This window comes from Macrobrachium rosenbergii, chromosome 56 (assembly GCF_040412425.1).
Source record: "Macrobrachium rosenbergii isolate ZJJX-2024 chromosome 56, ASM4041242v1, whole genome shotgun sequence".
Classification (NCBI taxonomy): Eukaryota; Metazoa; Arthropoda; class Malacostraca; order Decapoda; family Palaemonidae; genus Macrobrachium; species Macrobrachium rosenbergii.
In genome coordinates this window covers 74,793,374-74,815,201 of record NC_089796.1, presented here as the reverse complement: position 1 = coordinate 74,815,201, position 21,828 = coordinate 74,793,374, and the positions used below count along the sequence as shown (strand labels likewise).

At 39.4% G+C, this 21,828-nt stretch overlaps 1 protein-coding gene across 1 annotated transcript in view; it reads left to right on the top strand.

Moving 5' to 3' along the window:
• Nucleotides 1-21,828, top strand: part of LOC136836270 (nephrin-like) — a 524,495-nt gene that overhangs the window by 462,885 nt on the left and 39,782 nt on the right. The window contains 2 exon segments of the mRNA XM_067100298.1: nucleotides 20,004-20,336; nucleotides 21,045-21,204. Of these exon segments, the coding sequence (XP_066956399.1) occupies nucleotides 20,004-20,336; nucleotides 21,045-21,204 (493 nt within the window).

Here is a 21,828-nt window from a genome sequence, read left to right as displayed (position 1 = left end):
TATTCCTTTTGCGAATATTGGGAGTATCCGCCTCCACATAAATAGCCTAAGCGGATCTTTTTTTCCAATCTCCTTCCTCAAACACGGGGGGAGGGAGCGCAACCTCCTCCTAATTCCCCCCCTTCTATTTTTCCCTGATTCTGACTCATGGCAACAGCTCTTTGAGGATGCTGGGGTGTAAATAGATTCTAGCCTAAACAAGCCCCCCTCTGATGTTTCGTTACATCGCCCCCCCCCCCCACCCCCCTGACCCCCTCCCACCTCCCCTCCTCATCCTTTGCATCCCAGTAGCAGGTCCCGTCCGTACTAGGATCCCTATCCCTAATATATTTTTTTCTGTATCTCTGCGTTTTTATTTTACAAGGGTTTCGTGGTTGGAGTTTTGTTTTGATTTGCTCCCCCCACCCTTCGGCCTGCCTCTCTCTCTCTCTCTCTCTCTCTCTCTCTCTCTCTCTCTCTCTCTCTCTCTCTCTCTCTCTCTCCCTTTTTCGTGCCTTGGGTGTTGAAACGTTAGCTCGCTGTTTTGGAGTGTTATTTATTATCGTTGTTTTCTCTTCTTATTTAACCCCAGTCCCTGCTGCGTCTGTTTAGATAATATTAGACCCGAGATCTTGTTGCTGCCTTTAATGTTTCAGTGATAAATGGCTGTTGATTTTTTGTACCGTGCAAAAATATTTGTGGAAGTGACGTTGAAAGGACCTCCTTTTCCAGCTGGTCTCAGTGTTTAGGTTTTCCTCGTAGCTGAAGGTAAAGTAGTTCGTAATTTCGGAATGTTCAGCTGAAACATTTTGTGTGACATTCCTTTCAATTAAGACCTGTATTTTGGAGGTGACAGAGATTTTTTAGTCTTGGAAATTAACGCTGGTTCTCTAGGTTACATTGCATAATCATATTAAATTTCCTTTTTTAAATTTTTTATTTTTTTTTATTTTTTTTTTTTTGCTATGTTCGTTTGGTAGATTCTAATTCTGTAGACTACTGAAACTTTGTGACCATTTCTTTCATGTAGAATAGAGCCAGATTAGAGCATCTTTCTCAGCCCGTCTCGGTTCTCGCGAATGTTAACAAATGAACGTTGTTAATTGTATGTAAAATTCTAACGAGATTTTTTTTTCCTTCGAAGAAAAAAACAAGACCTTAAAAACCTTACGGGAACCAACCGGCATTAATTAAAGAGTGTTTTTGGCCATTTGCTTGTTAGTCGTTGGCTCACCATAAATTGCAGCGAGTCCCTTTTGCATTGATGAAATTTCATGGCAAGCGAGGAAGCGCTTCCCTACAGCTCTGAAATATAAGGCATCGTTCCGATCCGGGCTGTCTAATGCCATCATTTCTCTCCCTAATGATACGGACGACTCGTTAAGTATGGTAATTAGTTTTCCATACGTGTAATTTTGTCGAGGCTGTTGTTTTGGGTAGGTTTATTGCGGTGTCCTCGGGTCGTAACGGGTATGGGGGTTGGGCAGGGGGCGTGGGGGTCTGGACGAGTTGGATGAGGAAGTGGGTAAAAGCGGGCCAATGGGTTGAGTTGGTTTTATAATGCAGGAAAATCGAAAGGAGTCTTCGACAAGAGAGGCACAGGAGAGTGCGAGGGAATGAGATGTTTCCATCACGCGATTAAACTTAGACATATTCATACACAACACCAATTTATTTTGTAATGTAGCCTTCAGAAATGGACACTGGCCGGGTATGGAAGTCCGGGTTCGTCAAGGTAGCCGCCTGAGTCCTGTAAAAAAAGGTCTCATTGTTTATATACTATTGGAAAAATACTGGGCCAGGGTGAAAGCGAGATAAAAAAAAAATCATATTTTGCTCAAGAATGGGAAAAATAAAAAATTAATCGAACACTCCATTTAAAAAATAAGCGACAGGTTTCGTCCTTGGTAAGTGTGGAGAGGAGAAACTAGACGAGATGTTGATAAAAGCGGGCGTGAGAAATGGGTTAAGGGCCTTTGACGGGAAACTCGAAAGATTAGATGAGGCTCAGGATCAAGAAGAGGGCTGTGGACTCTGATAGGCCTTCGGGGGTACTGGTTGCTTTTCACAGGTTAAGGGTATGAAAGAAAGAAAACACTAATCTTGTGTTAACGAGCAAGAGGTAAACAAGACTTGGGTGGGAGACGTGAGAGAGAATATGGGAACCAAATTCCTTCTGATGATGGAAAAAACACGAGAGATAGGATCAAATTTACAAGCAAAGGCTAATATTTCGACTGTGGACGCAGACCACTCGATTTTTCCTTTTGAAAATGCCTCAAGAAAAATCGTAGGAAACTCAGAAAATGGTTGTTATAAACTGGAATGGACCCGGTCTAAATAATATAGAAAGAGACAGGCTAAGTAATGGTCTAGGGATTAAAGGAGGGAAATTGTTGACTCAGGGGAAAAAATGAAAAGCGGAAGCAATAACATACCAAAAAGAAATGGAAGACTTCTAGAAAAAAAAAAAAAAAAATTACGAGATTAGGCGAAAAGCAAAAAGTCAGTCGGTAATGTGGGAGATAAGAAAGATTTATAGAAGAACAAGTATACGTAATATATCAGGAAAAACTATAAAGAGAGAGAAGGCAGCTTGCTTTTTGCGTGTGTATCGAAAACAAATACGCCAAATGTTGATTTCAGTATTTACATTTTTATTTATTTGAACAGCTTTGTTTATTCAGGAATTGGCTTTTAATCAAATTTCATCCGCTGTTAGATTTCCGTGTGCTTTGGCTGTGATGTCAGTGGAACTCTGGGATGAGAGTTTCTTTGAACTGTGTGCGCGACTTTGTTAATTGATTGTAGTAGAGCGCTAAGCTTCTTTCCTACAGTAAGCTCTTTGAAACTAGTCTATTTGTTAAGATGAAAATCGTGATCAGTGTTGATTGTATGTATGTATGTATGTGTGTATATATATTATATATATATATATGTATATGTATATATATAATGCATATATAAATATATTATATATATGTATATGTATATATATAAATACTGTATATCTATATTGTTATATATATAACGTATATATATATATATATATATATATATATATATATATATATATATAAATATATAAATATATCTATATATATGAAATCTCATAGATTTGTTTTCCTTAGGAGGACAGCAGTTCTTTATAGTGTCAGCCTTCTGGTTCTCAGGCTGCACAGAGAGAGAGAGAGAGAGAGAGAGAGAGAGAGAGAGAGAGAGAGAGCATTCAGTCCGCCGGTGCTGAGGATGTCATGAAACATCGACTCATAAATCTATGAGATTATTATGACACCTCACCTTGCAATGAAGACGAAAAGTAATTATGAGCCATCAGAAAATAACGGGCAGACGGATTGAATGACTTCGCTTGACTAGACAAGATGACTAGTGAACATTCAAAAAACGAGATTAAAAGAGAGATGAGAGAGAGAGATGGTAGTTGAAAATATCAAAAGGATTTTTGAGGAGTCAATTACTGTACAGGGTAGTGTTGCGGAAGAGAATTTGGGGTAAAGTAGACGATTGCTGTAATTGAGTAAATAGGTTTGTTTGATGATGACGGCGCCGACGATGAAGATTGTGGAGGGTGGGGGGAGGGGGGGGGAGGTTTAAAGGACGGTATGAAGAGACCTCTTTAGTTACTCCAAAAGTCCTTTGAATGGCCCTCGAAAGATCGAGAATGAGGTTAAGTTTCAACCCCTGGAGTCAATAAGGAAGTGGTTCAAACGATATGCTGGATTTTTAGGGGCTGAAGTTCTTGACAAATACCATCTGAACTACCCTCGTGGCATTCAGTGATGCTCGACGGATGTAATAGGCTATGAATAATAAAAAAAGGCCTGTTTAGGATTTGTTCTTGCATTTATCTATACCACCCTTTCGCCGGTTAAAACTGAAGTGTGGAAAGTTGACGAGCGTTATGAAAACAAAGAGGTTTCTGGTTCCTTGAAATAGCCTCTTGAACGCGAACCAAGGACTCTTGAAATAATATCCTACATTCCCTATTAATGACTGCGCCAGAACATGTTGGGACAAGAAGTCTGAAGTTTCTCGTCTTGCCGTTGCCGTTTATATACCTTCCCGGCACAACTTTTGTCTTGCCTGATAGATTCTTAAGATGCCTGGCTCTGATAACCAGATGCGTTTGACCAAGATCTCCCTACATCTTGATTGGATTGGTACCACTCGGGGAGAGAGAGAGAGAGAGAGAGAGAGGAGGGGGGGGAGAGAGGAGAGGAAAATTTTCAAGAAGTCTTATAATAATTCGGGAATAGATTGGGGGTTAAATTTAAAAATTAATTCGTGCTTCCTGCTTAAAATATTTCGCAGATGTAAGTACTAAAAACGAATTTAAGAGGATAATGCGTTTTATACTTTATAGGACAGGAGATTAGGCAGTGTAATTCTGAATAATAGTAAAAATGAATCAGAAAATGCTCATATTTTCGGTGTACCTTGTAGCTCAGTGCAAGTAGGATATAAAACCTGATTACACTCGAATAATTCACTACCAATATAGAGATGAGGGTATTACATCACCAAATTGATGATAATGATGATTACCAATGGTTTGAAGACTAGACAATATTTATAGCTTTGTAACCATGTTTGGGGCCATAAGAACTGGCCACTAGGACGAGATGAATGATGATAGTGAAGTTATAACCAACTCCTTTGCATAATGCCACAATTCCGCCGCCGGGGCGGTTAGCCGAATCTGTGAGAAAACCACCCTCGAAGGAAAGATTGGAAATGAATGGCAGTCATTACCCTTAGTCATTACCCTTCGGAGTTGTCTCTCTCCTGCAAAGGCTAAGACGGGGGCAAGCAGCAACGGGAAAGGGAAGGGAGATGAGATATATGACGAGAGGGAGAGCAACAATAGAGCCGAGAGGGACTTTGTTACCTCTTATTCAGGATTCCTACAATTACGCCATTACCTCGATTAATACGGCGAAGGAAATTGGCTCTGGTGAGGTGTGTGTGGGGCGGGGAGGGGGCGAGAGATTGCCTTCGAGGCGACGACGAAGTAGAGACCGATGAAGTGTTTCTCTAGTATTTTTTTTTTTCTTTTGTCCATCATTTCCTGCTTTTGTGGTGGTGGTGGTCTTTGGAGCTGGTAACCTTGTTGGTGGTGGTCTTTGGAGCTGGTAATATTGTGGTGGTGGTCTTTGGAGCTGGTAATTTTTTGGTGGTGGTCTTTGGGGCTGGTAATTTTTTGGTGGTGGTCTTTGGGGCTGGTAATTTTTTGGTGGTGGTCTTTGGAGCTGGTAATATTTTGGTGGTGGTCTTTGGAGCTGGTGATTTTTTGGTGGTGGTCTTTGGGGCTGGTAATTTTTTGGTGGTGGTCTTTGGGCTGGTAATTTTTTGGTGGTGGTCTTTGGAGCTGGTAAGTTTTTGGTGGTGGTCTTTGGGGCTGGTAATTTTTTGGTGTTGGTCTTCGGGGCTAGTAACCTTGTTGGTGGTGGTCTTTGGAGCCGGTAATTTTTTGGTGGTGTTCTTTGGGGCTGGTAATTTTTTGGTGGTGGTCTTTGGGGCTGGTAAACTTGTTGGTGGTGGTCTTTGGAGCCGGTAATTTTTTTATGGTGTTCATTGGGGCTGGAAATTTTTTTGTGGTGGTCTTTGGGGCTGGTAACCTTGTTGGTGGTGGTCTTTGGAGCTGGTAATTTTTTGGTGGTGGTCTTTGGGTTGGTAACATGTCACAGTTGAGATGGTATCTAGTGTGACCTAATGTAAATGTATGACAAATTTTCTTCACTTATTATTATTATGTGTGTGTGTGTGTGTGTGTGTGTGTATTATTACAGTAGCGACGATACAAGCAGCACTGCTGTCATTACGGTTGTCAACATTCTTTTCACCAACTGCATTTCTCTTTATTCGTTTCTGAGACTCATTATCCATCCATTAAAGGATCGCTGTATAAGTGTTACTGACTATAATTATGACTGATAAGCCGTTCATTCTCATTAACATCTTTCATTGTCTTGCACTGCCTTTAAACGAAAGTCCTCTTACCAGTTATTGATGGCGACACTGTTATTATTATTATTATTATTATTATTATTATTATTATTATTATTATTATTATATTAGTGTCACTGCTTTTTTTATGTATGTTTCATTGACAATAAGCCATTTTCCTTAAAAGGTTCTGTTTCCAAAGAAGAGTAAAAGACAACCGTCACTCCTATATTCGTCTCTCAGTTGCTTGCATTAGTGATTGTTGTCTAATGCTTTCTATGGAGCCATGTTATATGTGTATATGTATGTATATATATATATATATATATATATATATATATATATATATATATATATATATATATTATATATATATATATATATATATATATATATATATACATATATATATATATATATCTCTCACTAAGTCCCACGTCGGAAGGTGAGTAAAAACTGGGACTTTGAACTAGTTACAAGTAGTTTATTCTACATTTTCAAATTTCACACTTTTCACTCACCTTCCGGGACGTGGACTTAGTGATATTCTCACACGCGTTCCTTCGTGCTGTATCGATATATATATATATATATATATATATATATATATATATATATATATATATATATATATATATATATAACTTATTATATGTATATTTTTTTCTTCATATATATATATATATATATTATTATATATATATATATATATATATATATATATATATATATATATATATATATATATATATATATATCCAGGTAGTTTTACTTACATTCGTGAATATTGATAGGCTCCTCGTTTGGTCCATGTTTAATCGTAGATATGCGTGAATAATGCTCACTGCATTGTATTGCTATCTGTGTGTACATGAATTCCGCGCGAATTTATTGCATAAATTGGACGTCCAGTGTCGCCGGCAGAGCGTTGCCGGAGCCTCGTGTCCCGAGAGAAAATTTTGACTTAACAAGTAGATGAAAGTTCAAAGCAGCAGCCTCTGCTTTGAAAGGGAAAGCATCAAAGCAAATGAAGGACTCTTTTTCAATAGGATGTTTGGCAGTGCGTAAAAGGGCGCATTCCTAAAAGGAGCACCAAGAGATTTTGTCGCGCTTACGACGAGTTGTGTGTAGAGAGAGAGAGAGAGAGAGAGAGAGAACAGGACTCGCCACAGATCCTGATACATGGTAGCGGATGTCAGGTCGAGAGCAAGATCGTGTAATCGAAATAACTTTAAATGCACTCGGAGATCGAGAGTAAGTTAAAAAAAAATAGAAGATGAAGAAAAGAAGACGGGGGTGGGGTGGGATGGGGTTGGGAAGGAAGAAGGGGCTCTCGGTTCACAAGTGACGGAGAAAACTTACAAAAGTAAATATTTCTGACAGTTGTGGCGCTGGAGCGTAAAGTAGGAAATGTAGCGTCGAAATAAAAAGAACGCAACGAAATAATAATAATAATGATATTCGGCCATGATAGACCCAAAAGAACTTGTGGCTAACAAAAGCAGGGAGAGAAAATGTGAAGAGAATGATGAAAATGAACGCCTTGGTCCCATTGTTGGAGAAAGGCCCCTTCAAGTCCCTTTCGTCTCAGGGCAAAGAAATAACATGAGAGACGAAGACAGCAGAACCGATAAATAAAGAGGCACAAAAGAATACTAATAGATAGACAACACGTGAACGGCCTCGGGGCCACGGCTGAAATATTGAACTGGCAACTGGTAGCTGGGGATCCGGCTGGAGAGAGAGAGAGAGAGAGAGAGAGAGAGAGAGAGAGAGGTTCATATGCATTCAAACGTCGTGTGCATGTACGCGCGTCTAGTATGCATGACGCATTTGTTGTCGAAACTACACGTAAACACAGACATAAAGACAATTTGTGGAACCGAGTGGAAAATTTCTATTCGCAGAGAGCAAGGACTGGTTTTGCAAAAAGGGGAAAGGGTACGTGGAGTGATAAGGAGAGCTGATAAGTGGCTGTAAAGGCGGATGATAGGTAATGGAAAGAGTTTAAAGGGTAAGAATCGTTATTAGGAAGCAGGGATGAAAGTAAGTTTGCAAGTGTGTACAGCAGCGTTTGAAAAAAACAAAAAACAAAAAAAAATTAGAAAACAGGGCCGGCATTGAAGGTGAGAGGCACCCTAAACATTTTGACATTTTGTTGCGTTTCCCATAAATTCTGTAACTTGATCGGGAGGATTCTGTATTTAAAATATTCGTGCAGACAGTACACTGCGTATTATTTTACAGGGAAATAACTTTTCGTGAACCAAATCCTTATACAAAACCAGGCAACTGGAGTCGCAGTTAGTGTAACGCCACGAAATGCTGTAATTAATGCGATGCGTTTTGTATATGCCCAGGGCCCCGTGGTAATATTTTATGCACGAGTGTTTATTTCCATGATTACCCGGAGCTCTGGAAACCGGCTCGATACAGATCGCCTCGGAGCAAAGAAACAAACGCAGGCGATTCATCCTCGCCAGGAGAAGGGCGTAGATGTGGAGACTCTCTGGTCTGGAAACATCGGATGATGGGCTTCGATACTTGCCAGACAATGAGAGGAAGCCACTAACAGGTTAATGGCTGTTAAGAAAACAAAGAGAAGTGAAAGACTGTGAGCGAAAAGGAACATGGGCGCTCCCGCGCGCGTGCACACTCTGATTCGAATGTAGCGTGGATTACGATTGGAGGAGAATTTAGGAAATGTTCCAGGCGAATAGGAGTGTCATAAAGAGGACAAGAAGACATGAAACGAAGCTCAAAAAGTGAACGGATGATTGTCGTGGGACAGACAGCGGATGTGTGATAATGAACAGGAGAGAAAAGTCGAACTCAAAAACGGCTAATAAGAAGCACGCCTCCTGTATTTAGTGCAGTGTTCGGTGAAGAAAGCGGGGTACTTCCGATGAATACGAATGTGCTGGTGCCCGAGCACTGACCACTGTAGACTAAATGTAGATACAAATGTTGGGTCAGCCTTGCCATCATGGATGCAACGATCATTGGACCGCCCCAAAAATCATAATTTGCATATGGAAGAGTTGTACGCCTTAAAAACTGTGCTTCAAGACCGATGCAGTGTGACTTGAACTTTTTTCAGTTTTTTTTTTCTTTTTTTAATTTTTGCAGTCCGATATACAACTAGATTTGTTTTGTGGCCTTTCAATGTTCTTGGAAAATTCGGAAGGAAGAGGTTGTTTGGAGTTCTCTCTCTCTCTCTCTGTCTGTCTCGGAATGACTATTTCCCTCTTTAGTTTTCACGAGAACGTTAAGATGTAGGAAAGCAATCTATAACAAGTTACAGAAGGGTACAAAGGGACGGGGTGGGCGTGGTTGCTGGAAGCATCCATAAAACAGAGACGAAGGATCTCCCACACTGGGGTTAGTGAATGTCCGAGAGAGAGAGAGAGAGAGAGAGAGAGAGAGAGAGAGAGAGAGAGAGAGAGAGAGAGAGAGAGAGGTTATCCAAAGGGAAAAAGAGGCCGTATATTGCAGCCAAAGACAAAAAATAAACAATAGTAGAAGTTTTATCAGCGAAAAAGGTTCTTCCTATGTGCGCTTGAATTTTATTTCCACTTCTAAGAGGGTGCTGACTTCGACAAATAGAATACACTGGGATGAATCTAAGAAGATATTAGAGTAAATTTGTTGGTTATTAAGAATATGCCCAGCAAAAATTGTCACGGGAATTATTGATAACACCTTATAATATATGAAGGGTGCCCATAGAGAATAAAGGTATATATATATATATGGAAGGTAGAACGCGGTTCAGTAGTTAACTCGGGACCCCTGTGTGGCAACCGTGTCAGCCCCTTGTTGCGGGACCCGGGACCTGTAGACCCCTGCAATATCAGAGTTGCAACTGATGACCTCATGAAGTTCCACCCTTTTTCTTTAAATGCCTTCGGTAATTGAAGTTGTCGGATAGCGATTATTGCGCGCAACGTGGAACGTCTGTCTCATGATTATTGGTAGAGTTATTGCTCCTGTTTCGCCCGCCGTCTTGGTTTGTGCCAACAACAGGTTTGGGGCAAAAATGAGCGAAACATCCGCAAAAATGACGCGATACTTGTGTTTGTATCCCTCGTAGGTTAATAAAAAAAAGTCTAGAAAAGAAACGAAATTATCATGAGGAAACTCTTTGTATCTCGAGAAAACTCAAAGCGAACGAAAAGAACACGCAAGGGAAATAAAGAAAGAGAGAAAGATATATATAAAAAAAAGAACAACGATGTAAGTGGCAGGTAAACGCAGCGAACGACGCATGCGCCGATGATGGTATCACCGCCACTCCAGAGGCGTTGGTTTTCAGCGTTGTTCAACTGCGCCCCCCCCCCCGCGTCCTCTGGGGCTGTGTCGGTGGAGTTCACTGTCCTCTCCTTGCCCTGCGGCCCTGGAGGTAAGGTAGCCAAGGAAGAGAGAGAGAGATCAAGGAAGTGGGTGGGAGGGGCCGGGGGAAATAGGCAAGGGCTGATGATGAACATGAATTTAGAGCTCAGAGTTGAAATGAGCGTAAAAACGAAAATGAACTTCATGAAGGCAATCAGGTGGAGGGGAGCGTTTAAGAATCAAGAGCAACTCATTATTATTATTGCGAAGCGAAATGAATGTCTGCAGTTTTAAGGATGGTGTGGGGGGGAGGGGGGAATTAGTATGGAGAGTATGCGTAAAACATGCAAAAGGAGATAAGATTTACCTGGAAATGGATCGAAGAATCCGCGAAGGACCGGGACAGAAAAACGTCCAGCTACTAAAATGGCACAAAGAGAGCGAAAGGGCACAAAAAGGAAGAAAACTAAATTGGGCATGGAGACCAGCGTGCCCACTTTTTTTTTCTTTTTTTTACTGCCAAACCAGACTTGTTCTCTTCACTATGCCCTTGCGTTTACACACGAGTTGATCTTGTCCGCCTTTTAGGTAACTATATAAGTGATAAAGGTGCATATTCTTTTATAAAATACTAGAGCCGAAATATAATTATTTATAAAACCCAAAAGAAATACATCAGTACAAACTTGACGCACTTAAAATTTCTATATATTTATGATGCCAGGTTTGCTAATTTACCTATTTCAAACTCTGTTATTTAACACCGAATTGAATATTACCACTACATGCAGGAAATGCCCTACGCAAAAGAAAAATATTTCAAGTAGGTATGGCAACGGCCCATATGCCCGCACTCACATGAACGACCAGGTGTGACATAACAGGAAAACCTATTTTAAAAATTACCCAAAACATGGCTTTATCTTGTCCAAAAAGTGGGTATTATTTTTGGCAGCACGTGTGGTAAATTGCGTGTGATGCACAGTAAGATGAAGGTGTTGGTAATGGTGATGATAATGTCTGCCAGCTTGATTTTACGTGCCCTGGCGAACAGCATTCGTGCCCTCTGTTCATTTCCTCTCTAAAGGGGTTCATTATTATTATTATTATTTGTGTATATATTGTTAAATATTATTACTTGAAAGGAATGGGCCCTCTTTCAGTTATGTTCATTTTAAAAATGGCATAAGTGGAATTGATTTCCTATAAAATCTTCTCAATTCATCTTACTATTTTCTTTTCTTCAGCCATGAACAATAGTAAGAAGAATTGAAAAGACTATATAAAATCAGTTCACTGATGCTGTATTTAGCTTTGACAGAGTATATTATTATTATTATTATTATTATTATTATTATTATTATGTGAACTTCATCTCATGACAAGTTTTTCTTCGTCTTGACGCAAGAGTTACGGTATTTTCCAAGCAACGATTATTTTTTTCTTTTCTTGTTTCGTATTACCCTTGCTAGAAATGTTCGAAGTTCCTCGTCGTTTTCCGTTCATTAGCTTCCCAAACTAGAGAGTTATTCCGCGTCTCGAAATTAGTTGCTAGATGCCTTGTCTTTTAGCTATCCATAAATGCGAATTTATGATTCGGTACTCCGATGGAAAGGAAGATAAAACTCGCTGGGATGAAAAATAGTTTGTCGAAAGTGTATTAGCGGAATATTATCCAGAAAGACGCTGTTGCTCATTTAGCTTTGATTGTTGCAAAGTACATCCAAAGTAAATTGAGAGTTTATTCATTATACATGAAAAATTTTAAAATTTTTTCCTCTTTTCTTTAAATTATTTAAACGTTCATGGATGGACGTCTTGTTGCCACACACGACTTTACAGAAGGTAAACAGTCGACCATCAGAAGAAACTCTTAATTAAAACTTGGCTAATTGCTTTTCAAGATTTAGGATTTGTTAAATCTGTAAGGAACTGACCTCTTCAAATTTCTGAGTCAACTTTTGGAAGGCGAAGTAAAAATTAACAAATCTCATTTGTCTTAATAATAAGGATGGAATATGCTTTCAGAAACTTAATGAGAACATGTTCTTGCGTTTAAATTTTTTTTCCTGTGTATTTCATGTACACGCGGAGCCCGTTGTGTGTTTTGTTTTTTCTTCATGGTGCACTAACTATACTCCCCGTAGGGGGTGGGGAGGGGGGGAGTGCCGTCAGTGCACCTCACGCTGTGCACTGTAGGCATTACTTAACGTTCTTTGCAGCGCCCCTTCGGCCCCTTGCTACAATCCCTTTCATTCCTTTTACTGTACCTCCATTCATAATCTCTTTCTTCCATCTTGCTATCCACTTTCTAACAATTGTTTCATATTGCAACTGCGAGGTTTTCCTCCTGTTACACCTTGCAAACCTTTCTACTGTCAATTTCCGTTTCAGCGCTGAATGACCTCATAGGGTCCAAGCGCTTAGTCTTTGGCCTAAATTCTATATCCCTTCCTAACTGTACTTCACTTTTTTTTTTTTTTCATAAGGATAGGTTTTCTTGTATAATGCCTTTAAATGTGTGTCAAGGTGATATTGGCTGCCTCTTGGACTTTTATGAGCCTTATTAATATAAACAGGTAATTGATTTTGGAGCTGATTTTGATTTTAGAGTCGCAACAGAACCCTGCCACCTTTTTCCAGAATCTCATCATTTGTGTAATAAACTAAACCTGCCGTGCAGTTGACAGAGCCCTTGGCAATCCGAGTCTGACCTGGGAATGTTCATCGGCCTCTGAGGATATTGAAGGAGTCGATAATAAAGTGGGTGTGATGGCCAATTTGAGCCGGAAATGTCGGGCGTAGAAGGTACTTCCCGAAATCCTTAGTTAGGCGGGACAGGGTGATAAACGTCCTGCAGGAAACAGCCCATAGGAACCTTAAGAGACCAGACGTTCGGGTCATTTCGGGAAAAATGTGACTTTTAGGCTTTCATGGGCGTACATATGTGTGCGTAGGGCGCTGATTTGTTCTTTCCCCTTAGACTTGCTGTAGTGGGGGCGTTGTAGAGGCGGGTACTGTAGTGGCTGTATAGTGAATTTACACACTTGACATGACGGTCTTATTTGATCAGCAGTGCATATTGAAATGTGATAATTAAATATGTAAATGAATGTGAAAGTATTTAGTTAAAAAAAAACGGTTTCGATGATAGGGAGTAACTGGAAAAAAAACACAAAACTCAAAAAAAAGTTGCCTCTATCAATGCTCAGAATCTAACCCCCTTCCTCCTCTATCTCCCCACTTCTTTTTCTATCTCTCCCACATCCTCCAAAGATGAGAGAGAGAGAGAGAGAGAGAGAGAGAGAGAGAAGAGAGAGAGAGAGAGAGAAAGAGAGAGAGAGAGAGAGATGAGAAAGAGATGAGAAAGAGATAGTCTGCCCATCACAGCTCTTGCTCGAACTGCTCCAAATCCAGCATCCATTCTGGACGGGTTACTGGGTATACGGGGTTATACTCCTTTATCTCTGGGGTAATACTCCTTTATCTGTTCCTAAAAGAAAAAAGGTCTTTACTGATTGCGAATTAAGTTGCTTTATTTCTGTTCCTTAAAAAAATAAGTCTTTAAATAAGTCTTTACTGATTGCGTATTAAGTTGCTCTATTTCTGTTCCTTAAAAAAAATAGGACTTTAAATAAGTCTTTACTGATTGATAATTAACTTGTTTTACCTCTGTTCCTTAAAAAAAATGACTTTAAATAAGTCTTTACTGATTGCGCACTAAGTTGCTTTACCTCTGTTCCTTAAAAAAAAAAAAAAGAAGCCTTACTGATTGCGAATTAAGTTGCTTTATGTCTGTTCCTTAAAAAAAATAAGTCTTTAAATAAGTCTTTACTGCTTGCGTACTAAGTTGCTTTACCTCTGCTCCTTAAAAGAAATGTCTTTAAATAAGTCTTTACTGATTGCGTATTAAGTTGCTTTATTTCTATTCCTTGAAAAAAATGTCTTTAAATAAGTCTTTACTGATTGCGCATTACGTTGCTGTACCTCTGTTTCTTAAAAAAAATAAGTCTTTAAATAAGTCTTTACTAATTGCGTATTAAGTTGCTCTTTACCTCTGTTCCTTAAAAAAAAAAATAGGTCTTTAAGTAAGTCTTTATTGATTGCGTATTAAGTTCAATGCCCAGCATTTTTTTTTTTTTTTTTATCTATTATTTTCTTTTAAACCCCGTGTTCTCTCTCTCTCTCTCTCTCCCTCTTTGTGCTGTGGCCATCGGCGTTGTACCTTTTTCCCTTTTTTTTTTTTTTTTTTTTTTTTTTTTTTTTGTTCGGCCGATAATCTCCGCCCTCCCTATTCCCATATATCATTTCTGAAGACAACCTCCGATTAATATCATAAGCTACAGCATTAGCCAGCGTCGACTCCCTTCTCTGATCAAGCGCCTCGGCCCAGGTGCTCATCGGAGAAGCAGTCGAGTGTGGTGAGGCCACAGCTAAATCTGGTCATGCCTGGGGTGGAAAAGGCGAAGAAGAAGAAAGGGGGGGAGGGAGAAACGGAGAGAAAGAGAGAAAGAGGCTGAGGGGTGGTGGAGGGGGTGGGGGGGGGTTTAGTTCCAGCGTTTGAGTCTTCTAGTTCAGGCAGCGGGAAGCAGACAGAAGATTCGTATCGATTTGTTTTTAACCGTTGTGAAAAGTAACATGAAAATGACTCAAAGTGCAGGACACGAAGAATCGATTGTTGGGAAAGAAACGATATAGAAAAATAAAATTGGAAGCCCTCAGCTCTTCAGGGTAGGGTAGGAACCATACTCCTCATCTAATTATATCAAGGCTTCATTACAAAGAAAGAATGTATTGTTGTCAAACAAGACCATGTTACATTCATAGAAAGGTAAGTAGTGAAAAATTAATTCAGAATCTCTCTCTCTCTCTCTCTCTCTCTCTCTCTCTCTCTCTCTCTCTCTCTCTCTCTCTCTCTCTCTCTCTCTCGGACACAGGCCAGCTTTGGGAAGTCACACACCAGCTGGCAGTTATGATAGGGTCAAATTCAATTTCCTGAAAGACACCAGTGCAGCCCCCTCTTTTTTTTTTTTTTTTTATAACGCACACAAACTCCCACAACAAACAAAGGTGGAGAAGTAAATGAGAAAGGTGATGAATAGGAGAAAAATTAATTCGTAGAATAGTGTCGATATAGTTTGCAAATTTTAATACGTGAAGTGGCCCGTAGGGGGTTAGTGCAGTCAGTGCACCTCATGAGTTGCACTGTAGGCATTACTTAAGGTTCTTTGCAGCGTGCCTTCGGCCTCAAGCTACAACCCCTTTCGTTCCTTTTACTGTAACTCATTTCATATTCTCTTTCTTCCATCTTACTTTTCACCCTCTCCTAACAGTGGATTCCTAGTGCAACTGCGAGGTTTTCCTCCTGTTACACCTTTCAAACCTTTTACTGTCAATTTCACTTTTCAGTGCTGAATGACATCATAGGTCCTAGTGCTTGGCCTTTAGGCCTAAATTCTATATTCCATTCAGTTCAATACTAGAACTGACGCCTTCATTAGTGCTTTATTGTCTGGGACGCACTTAAAATCGATATTTTATTCAGACGACCCAAAATTTCCAAGGTTAATAAAAAGGCCACAAATATGGATGCTATAAAGGCATTATGTCTATTGATATAGCAGTGAAGTTAACGGAAATGGACCATTAAAATACTATTATGTCCGTAAAGACTCAGGAGTCTTGAGCAATCGACAATTCGTTGCTTGTATTTGCATACGAGTGCCAGAACTGGGTCCATTCTTCAATTTTTATCTTTGTAAATACGTAAAACACTGTTTACTTAGACACACAATCTTGAGTGCATAGGGTTATAACTATTTTTTATAATATCAACACACAGAGAGACAGACATTTAAAGGAGGCGTTTACAATACGCGTCTCCTGATTCGTGGAAGGTCGTAAAAAAATACTTTCCATCCAAGGGTCATAAAACTCCTTTTTATGGATTTCTCTCGGGTGGAGGATTTTTCGTCCGATTGAAGTTTCACGAATAAAAAATTCATTTGTGTCAGGTTGCTGGAAATTAATTCAGGGTCAATTAACGGATTCTGATCAACAGCTTTTCCGTGCGAACTCAGTTCCGGATAAATATCGGGAATGGAAAGACGACTTGAAACAAAAAAAATACAGCATTTTTAGTATTAAAATTAATTACTTAGTTATAAAAGGAGTGTTGTTGTACAGGTCTTGAAAAGGGTTATGAGGAAATTTGAAAAATGATTAAACCATTGGCAAATGTTTGCTAAAATAATTTTGTGTGGATGATTACGGAACTTCCCTCGTCAATAGAAGTGCGTCTTCACTTTAAGGAAATGTAACTAACGAGTCCTCTCTAAGCTTATTTTCATACTCTGAGAGTAACTACGTCATACACTAAGTGACTTTAGTGAATGGCTGTTTTACTACACGAAATTCAAGAAGAAAAAATAGGAATTATATCTACTAGTGTTATTGAAACTTTCATGTTTGTATTAGTTTCATATAGTTTTCACTGGTTATATCCATTCTTGTAACATCATGTTTTAAGTTTTTTGGTATCGGAGTAAAGCTTTACCATATTTGGACATTTTTATTCTAAGGAAACAAAAAATCCTGTAACCCAAACTGCAAACATCAACAAGTCTCGCAGAATTTTTGAAGGCCCTAATAGCGGCAGTAGAAAAAATTGTAGACCGCTTACAGTGTCAACAACACTCAGCGAAAAAATACTTCGTGACTTAATAGAAGACCGCTGTTCCCATCGACGAAGGCATTTCCTTCAGTATATTTCCCTGTGAAATTTTCTTGAAGTTGCGTTTAAAGGCACTCGCCATACACAGACGAATTTTATTGCGAGCGCAGGAATTAATTCCTGATTAGGAACAACTTTCTGGATATTTATACAAAAAAAAAAAAAAGAGCTTTAAAGCAAGCATGAGAAACATCCAATGACAAACGCTGGATATCTGGAAGCCCATTTCTATTCCTATTTCTCTCTCTCTCTCTCTCTCTCTCCAGCTGGGATGGGGAGTAGGGAGAGTCGGCACGTTTGAGTCTTGTTTCCAATCGATCGCTTTTGAAGTTTTGCCTGTCCATGACGGCCGATTCATCCATTTAGATTTTTGCTCCTTGCAGTGGCTGTGGCCTATTTGTTCTGCAGAGTTGTTGCAACAGCACTGGAGCGGGAACTAAAGATGAGGTGGTGTGTATTGAAATGATGGCAGGTGTACTTCTTTATCTTTGCTATGCTTTGTAGGAAAAACGCATAGCTGATATGTGGGAAATGTGAAAAGCAAGAACAAAGTAAGTGTTTGAGAGTGATGTGGAGAGGAGTATAAAAGATGGATGGATTTCATAAATCCTGTCTCTCTCTCTCTCTCTCTCTCTCTCTCTCTCTCTCTCTCTCTCTCTCTCTCTCTCTCTCTCACAATAACGACCTTAAGGTAGGAGGGTCTGTTCCACTACTCTAATGCTCTGAGCTGTGTTCAGAAAGTTTATACACGTCTGTGGGTGAGAGGCGTAGGAAATGCATACCTGCGAAGTGTTATCAAGAAGAGAGATTATAGGCTACAAAATTTGCTGAGAGAATTACGCCTTGTAAACATCCATTTCGTTCCTGTCAGAAACTTGTGGAAGGAGAGAGAGAGAGAGAGAGAGAGAGAGAGAGAGAGAGAGAGAGAGAGAGAGAGAGAGAGAGAGAGAGAGAGAGGCGGAATTAGAAGGGAAGCGGGTGTATGTATGTGTTGTAGGTTGGAGAAAATCCCGTCTTATCAGATTAGAAGGGAGTCATTAAAGCTTATCTGCAGGTGTATCAACCGGAGGCCTATCCATTTTGGATAAGGGCGGAGAGCTTGAGAGAAATGGATTCGAAAGGACCCTCTGCATTAGAGCACAAAGGATAAGCCTCGAACAGGGGGGAGGGGGGGAGGGGGACAGCAACAGCAGCATCGGTGTTTAGACGACGGCCCAAAACACAAAAGGCGAACATAACGGAATGAATTTTTAATGGAAATCTGTTTGTTTTTGCTGGTTTTACAGCGCGTGTTGGGTTGGTTGGGAGGTTGATAAGAGGTTTTGTCGGGACGCCTTTAGGTTGGCTCTTTAATATGTATGGAAATAAGCTTTGTTCATATTTTATGCAATATTAGAAAAGTGGCCTAGGGGTTTCCACTCTCTCTCCCTCTCTCTCTCTCTCTCTCTCTCTGAGTATTTTACTTATGTAAAATTTACTCCACGCAGCCTATGAATATCTTACTAACCAGCTCAGGTCAGTGCCTTTGTACATTTTTCAATTTCTTTAAATTTACGTGTCTGTATGGTGTATCTGCAAAAGTTATCTATTAGGGCAAAGCAGTAAAGGAAATATACAGTTACATATGCAGATATCTATATCTATCTATCTGTCTATATATGTATATGTATACTGTGTATATATATGTGTGTATCTGTCTATATAATATATATATATATATATGTATGTATGTATATGTATGTATGTATGTATGTATGTATGCATGTATGTATGTATGTATGTATGTATGTATAAGGAGAGTGGTTTTTCACCGACTAGGTGCCATTTTTAAAACAGCTATAGAATACACACAAATTAATCCGCAAACTAGCATTTATTAATCCAGCCGATTTGTGACAACGTTACCGTTTAATGTTGTATGTTAGTTTTTTTAATTCTTTTTCATACGCTAGCGTGTGTATTAATATAAGCTTATGCAATGAACACTTTTCTCTCTCTCTCTCTCTCTCTCGTTAAAACGAATGGATATGTGATCGATCCGCGAGGTCCATCAGATGTTTTTCTTTTCTGCTATTTCTCGGGATATTGATAATTTCCCTGGTAACCATGTTCAGTATAGTGTTTCTTTACGATGCCGAGAAGCCTTTCAAATCTTGTATATATATAGGGACAGTAATCAGATCGCTATTCCCAAGAGCAAAGACTGGCAACCGGTCGAATATCCTGGAATTCGTGGTTCGATATGTTATGGCCACTCCACTTCGCACGTTCTTTGAATTTTTTTGGTTGGGGGTTTGTTACATTTTATTTCCGCTACCCCATTCTTTGAATACTTGGAATTAATTTTTTAACTACTTATTTTCCAGTGAAGAGTTTTTTTTCAGGTTATGTTGGGCAAATTTAACCTAGAATTATGGGGTTCATTAGTATTTATTGATGACTTTTTATTGCCATCACTCTTTCATTTAATGTATTTCCAAGTTTGTCCAGTAATATCTACTGTTTACTGTCATTTTCTGCTTTGTCACTTACAGTGCTTCCCCACCCCGCCTTTTTTTTTTTTTTTTTTTTGTACAGACCCTCTAACATTCTTGCTGGAACATCCACAAGTATTTAATTATGACTTTTTATTGCCCCAACATTTTAGTGTATTTGCCAGTTTTTCCAGTAATATCTTTGTTTATTGTCATTTTTTTCAGCTTTGTCTCTTACAGTGCTTTCTCACGTTTTTTTTCCTTTCTTTTTGCAGACTCTCCAACATTTTTCTTTTCTTTGTCACTTACAGTGCTCTCTTTTTTCCTTTCTTTTTGCAGACCCTCCAACATTCTTGTCGGACCTCCACTAGTATTTATTTATGAGTTTATATTGCCGTAACTTTTTAGTGTATTTACAAGTTTTTCCAGTAATATCTATTGTTTATTGTCAATTTTTTTTCTGCTTTGTCATTTACAGTGCTTTCTCATGTTTTTTTTTTTTTCCTTTCTTTTTGCAGACCCTCCAACATTCTTGTCGGAACCTCCACTGGTAGTTGACGTCGTCGAAGGTGAATCTCACGTCCTGAACCTGACCGCACGTGCCAATCCAGCTCACATCCAGTACACGTGGTCCAGACGCGGCGCCCCGCTCTCCAAACCCGTCATAAACGAGTCCTGGAGAGCGTACATGACTGACGCCGACAACGCCGTCGTGATGGGACCCATAGTGGAACCCGATGGCCCAGTCTTGTATATTCGGGACGTCAGCCTCGACCTCGCTGGAGACTACGAACTCGAGGCCACGAATGAAGAAGGCGTCACGACCGTCAAGATCAAACTCAACGTGCTGTGTAAGTCTCGCAGTTTGGAAGTTGTATAGTCTGTTTACTCAGTGAAATTTGACTTCAAGTCTTTGTGTGTACCAATTCTAATGGGGATTTTGTAACACCTTAGTTTTGTAAGGGTTTTGTTCACTGTAATGATTTGAGATTTTTAAAATGTAGGTGTTCAAAAATCCTTTAAATATAAAGGCTCAAATTTGGATGGCGTATTTGCGCTTGCAGATGAAAAAAAAATCCAGGGGATTTAAAACGTCATCTGTATGTGAATTTCACGTAACTATAAATTCTGGAGGATGTATAATTTCGTTTGCTGAAAACACACACCTTCCTTTAATTCGTCATTAAATACAAATAACTTTTCAAACAATGGTTTATCCTTTGTTTTATTACGAAAATATATTATGTTTTCAAGAAACTATTTATTCTGTTTAAGCACGAGGAGTCCTTTCCCTGTTACAAATAATTATGATTTTAATCTTCCTTTTTAATATAAATAACGATTATTTTCTCGGTATAAACGCAAAATACCATTTTGTTCTGTACGTAACCTATGGAAATAAATTTTTCAAGGAACTATGTACACTGTTTAAGCACAAAGAGGCACATCCTTTAAGATACAAAAATAATTATCATTTTACTCTTATCTTTTTAATACAAAGAATTATTTTTATTTTTTACTTTAAACACAAAAAACGATTCTCTCTGCACGTAATCCAGATCCCCCGAAGATAAAGTACACCTCTAAGATGGTGACAGTCTCCGAGGGGCAGGACGCCACTCTGGAATGCGCCGCCGACGGGAACCCCATGAGCCAGGAAACGATGCAGTGGACAAGGGAGGGATACCTCTTCTCCTCCAGGACTCAGCAGACCTACGGGTGAGTCAGTTCTTTTTGGGGGTCATCTCGCTTTTTCTTGTTTCTTCAAGGGGAATGGCAGTGGGCTGCAACGCATTCTGGCTTACTATCACTTTGGAATTTGTAGAGTCTAATTGTCACATTTCTCTTGCGGTGCACTGTAGGCATTGCTTAAGGTTACTTGCAGCGTCTCTTCGGCCCTTAGCTGCAACTCCTTTCATCCTTTTACTGTACCACCGTTCACATTCTCTTTCTTCCGTCTTACTTTCCACCCTTTCCCAACAGTTGATTCATAGAGCAATTGCGAGATTTTCCTCCTGTTACGCCTTTCAGTCCTTTTTACTGTCAGTTTCCCTTTCAGCGATGAATGACCTCATGGGTTCCAGCGCTTGGCCTTTGGCCAGAACTCTATTCTATTGTTTTCTGTAACTAAAGTGACTTCTGTACCTCTCGAGACGTTGAAAGGTTATTGTGGCTATTAGAAATCTTTCTGATGCACCCCTTTCTTATATAAAATGCCCCCAGACTGTCTCATGATTCTATACAGACTTTAAATTTGCTGCCCTCAGACTGTTTCATAATTCTATACAGACTTTAAATTTGCTGCCCTCAGACTGTTTCATAATTCTATACAAATTTAAATTT